This window comes from Sceloporus occidentalis, unplaced genomic scaffold, assembly GCF_023333645.1.
Source record: "Sceloporus occidentalis isolate IW3139 unplaced genomic scaffold, rSceOcc1.0.p SCAF_488, whole genome shotgun sequence".
Classification (NCBI taxonomy): domain Eukaryota; kingdom Metazoa; phylum Chordata; class Lepidosauria; order Squamata; family Phrynosomatidae; genus Sceloporus; species Sceloporus occidentalis.
The window spans coordinates 75,001-78,928 of record NW_028317468.1 but is presented as its reverse complement, the minus strand read 5'-3'; the positions used below and the strand labels follow the sequence as shown (position 1 = coordinate 78,928).

At 53.7% G+C, this 3,928-nt stretch overlaps 1 protein-coding gene across 1 annotated transcript in view; it reads left to right on the top strand.

Moving 5' to 3' along the window:
- The first annotated feature begins 1,069 nt into the window (after positions 1-1,069).
- Positions 1,070-3,928, top strand: part of LOC149271598 (LIM domain only protein 3-like) — a 12,045-nt gene continuing 9,186 nt past the window's right edge. Inside the window, exons 1-2 of the mRNA XM_089507285.1 lie at positions 1,070-1,094; positions 2,311-2,524. Of these exons, the coding sequence (XP_089363411.1) occupies positions 1,070-1,094; positions 2,311-2,524 (239 nt within the window). The remainder of the gene's footprint in view (positions 1,095-2,310; positions 2,525-3,928) is intronic.

Sequence of the window (3,928 nt, the reverse complement as noted above, 5' to 3'; positions counted from 1 at the left end):
GGGAGGCAGGGGCTGCTCGATGCTCGGGCACAAGCTGCCGGGATGTTTTTTGGAGCTCTGCTCAGTAACAAGTGGGTAACCTTCTCCATGCTGGTGCCTCCAATCTGTGCCGGTGAAGGGGCTGCTCCTGCAGATGATCCTGCCTGCATCTGACCAGCTCTGCTCCTCACCTGCGGCTCGGTAAGTCGTCCTGGGTCAGGGAGGACACCTGTAGCTCCGATGGTTGCAGCATCCTGGAGGAGCTCATTATTTGAAACTTCAGGTTCCTCGTTCACTTGGTGACCTCTCAGCAGGAGGGGAGCCTCGGCTGCCTAATTGAGCAGGTAAGTCGGAGGTCCCTCTGCAGCTGCCGGTCGGTGCCTCTCCTTCTAATGAGCTGCTCTGGATGCTGGGAGCCGGACCCCGGGTCCACTTATTGTTTGAGGTCTGACTCGTCTTCTGGGACTTCATTATGTTCACAGTGAGAGATGTCTGGGCTGCTTCTGCCCCAGCTGTTGTCTACTGTTTTCTGCCCAAACTTTAGCATTCTTCCTGCCCCATGCCTCTGCTGCGCCTACCCCTGCTGATGCCCTGCTTTTGCCCCATGCTTCTGTTGCTCTTACCTGTGCTGATTCTCTGCATTTGCCCCATGCCTCTGTTACGCTTATCCCTGCTGATGCCCTGTATTTGCCCCTTGCCTCTACTGCTCTTACCCCAGCTGTAGCCCTGCATTTGCCCCTATGCTCTGCTACATCTGCCGCAGTAGATGCCCCGCTTGTGCCCCATGCCCTGGCTGCGGTGCTCCTGCTGGTCCTGGTGGAGTTGTTCCGGAGCTGTCCCCTCCCCCAGTGCTGAACACTTTCCTCCAGACCATTGGCGAGCGGCAGGATTAGAGGATTACACTGGAGTTAGGGGGGCATGTGGCTTTGTCATTTGCCATCACTTGCAGACTGCCACATGCGCGGGTGACATTGTGCTCGGGCTGTCAGGGCAGACAAAAGGCGTCTTATCCAGGGTGTGTTCAGCTGCCCCCTCGCCCCGGACTGGGACCTTCAGCTGCTGCTCAATGAGAGGCTCCTCTGGTCAACTCATGCACAAAAGGGAGAAAAGTTTCGGTAGGTGCCTGTCCCCCCGGGGTGCGACGTGACTGTGCCGGTTCCTGCTGCGCCCCCGAAGCCTGAACGGAGCCGGGGCAGGTTGTCTTTGTTGTGTCTCTCGTGTGGATTTTGATATTTTTGTTTTATTTTTGTGTTACGAGCTGCGTCAAAATTGAGCTCAGTCTTGCAAATCTCTGGTTGGCCTTTGGCGAGCTTCGGCACTTTGCTGCTATGGCAACTGTAATTAAACTGATAAGAGTGGAAAAATGTCAGTATCCGTGCAGCTGGCGACGGGGGGAATTAAATCGCTTCCCAGCCCCATTGCTCAACGCAGGCGGGGGGGTGGAGAGGAGTCGGGCAGCGCATTGTTCGGGGGCTGCAGCCTGCAGGGGATGCTCTGGGCCACTGAGCGCTGAGAACAGGCCCAGCGCCGAATGAGTGGGAGACGAGGCGAAGCCTTTTGTGTGTTGCCCCCTTTAAAATGAACGACAGCCTTGGCCAGATTGGACTAATCTGCCCCCGTCTCCCAACCGTGCAACCAAATCCTCCGCGCAGGCTGCAGAACTCGGCGCAGGTAGGTTCCGGGGGGTTATGCCTATCCTGGGGTTTAATCAGAACCCCAAATGCCCTCTTAGCCAATGTTTAGTGCGTGTATTCTGCCTCCAGTGCCTGCACTTTGCCCCCCTCGGGGCTGTTACTTTGTTGTGTTAAGTACCGGAGCCGGAGCGTGCAAATGAGAGGATAATGGAGCCGCTGAAGTATAACGCTCGCTCCCCGTGCAATCGCCGGAGTTTAAACGCAGCGGCTCCGGCTGCCCGCGCTCGGCCCATTGTTTACGTCTCATTTTAATTACGATTTCCCTTAAACTGCGAAGTAATTCTCTGAAAAATTGGGATCGGTGCACGATGCGGCTTAATCCGCTCCCGGAACCCTGCGAGTATATGAGGAATTCGCTAATTCCGCCCCAAATTTTGGAAGCGTAACCTCAGCAAAAGACATTTTTAATGAATGTTTGAAAAGTCTGTTGTTTTAACCTGAATTTCCTCCGCAGTCTCTCTTCTCGGAAACTTCTCAGGGGGTCCTTTAAATGTATTTCTTTTTACAATTCTGAATTCTATATTTCCCAATTTGTCATCGATTTGCCGGCTTCTTTCTGTCCATTATTTGAAAGTGTGTTCACCCCGCAGCGAGGGGCTGCGCAGGTAGTAATGCCCCCTCCGTGTCTTCCTCCCAGGCATACAAATGCTTTCAGTTCAGCCGGACACCAAGCCGAAGGGTTGTGCTGGCTGCAACCGGAAGATTAAGGACCGCTACCTGCTGAAGGCCCTGGATAAATACTGGCACGAGGACTGCCTGAAATGCGCCTGCTGTGACTGCCGGCTCGGGGAGGTGGGCTCCACGCTCTACACCAAAGCCAATCTCATCCTCTGCCGCCGGGACTACCTCAGGTATGTTTGTGATTTCTTACAAACCGGGAATGTGCCGACGCAGATGCAAGTCGATTGTTTTATGTTTAAGTGGAACAGCCTCCCAGCAGAAGTGGTAGAGGGTAATACATTGAGGGGATTAAACATGCATGGGATAGACATACAGCTCCTGGATCTAAGACAAGACCAACGACTGATTAAGGTTTGAGTCTTTACAGCAGGAGAAGCAGGAGAAACAGGCGACCAGCCGGGGGCCGGATGGGGCCGATCTGCCGCAGGTTCTGGGTTTCTGTGTTTGAAGTTGTTGCGCAGTGCTATCACACCCTGGAGAAAGTGAGTGGTGCATGCGCGGTGTCACCGGGGGGTAACCGTGCCAGCTTGGCCATTCAGGGTTACTATCGGGAGACAGAGAGTGGACAGAGCATTTCTATAAAGTCCCGGCATATCCAATCGCATCCAATTATTTTCCAGTATTCAGGAAATGTGTGCCCCACGAGGTGTTAACCAGACAGTGCCACCTTTGCCCGTGTTAAAGCCGGTATTACGCGATCCAGACATGAGTGTTACACGCAGCAAAAGCCTGGAACCTGGCAGCAATTTTTTTTCAAACAAGTTGGAATGATTTACTTCACCCCAATAACTGATCGGGGGGGGGGGTATAAACTCTTGTATTGCTCTGGTCTGGTTTTGGAAGCTCTCCGTGTAAATGTGCCTCCAGATCCGAGTTACTCGGCCCGGCTCCCGTATGTCACGCCGGGGCCCCTAGGATATTTCAGCAGATAAATGAAGCCGGGGATTCCCAGGGGGTTGCTGCGCGTTGGGGGGGCAGCATTTTCTCATCATGTGATGTCAGTAGAATGAATGCACGTTCTGTGCGGGGGGCTGCTCGGGGGTCTCCGTTTCCCTGCTGTATGAGCGTGATATTTCCGCCGCTGAAGTTCTGTGTGAAGGAGCTACTCCGGGGTAATAAAACTGCCTGTGAATGGAAAGATATAACATAGCGGCCGAGGAGTGGGGAGGAATAACATTCACTGTCCTGGGTGGACGGAGTGTGCGGCATTTAGTTGGGTTATTTTCTGGTGCCATCTAGAGGGTACGAGCTGATAACGCCGGCCACAGACGACGCCACATTCCGGGCCCTGCGTCAGTACAGAGCGTCTGTGTGTTCAGCTGTCTGTCCGTGTGCCTGTCTGTCCACCTGTCTGTCCGTGTGTCTGTCCATCTCTGTCTGTCCGTGTTTCTGTCTGTCCATCTCTCTGTCTGTCCGCGTGTCTGTTTGTTTGAATGTCCGCACATCTGTCTGTGTGTGTCCGTATGTCTGTTGGTTTCAGTTTTTATGTCTGTCTCTGTTTTTATGTTGGCACATTTGTCTGCGTGTCTGTCTGCCCGCGTGTCTGTGTTGGTTTCTGTTTGTATGTCTGTGTG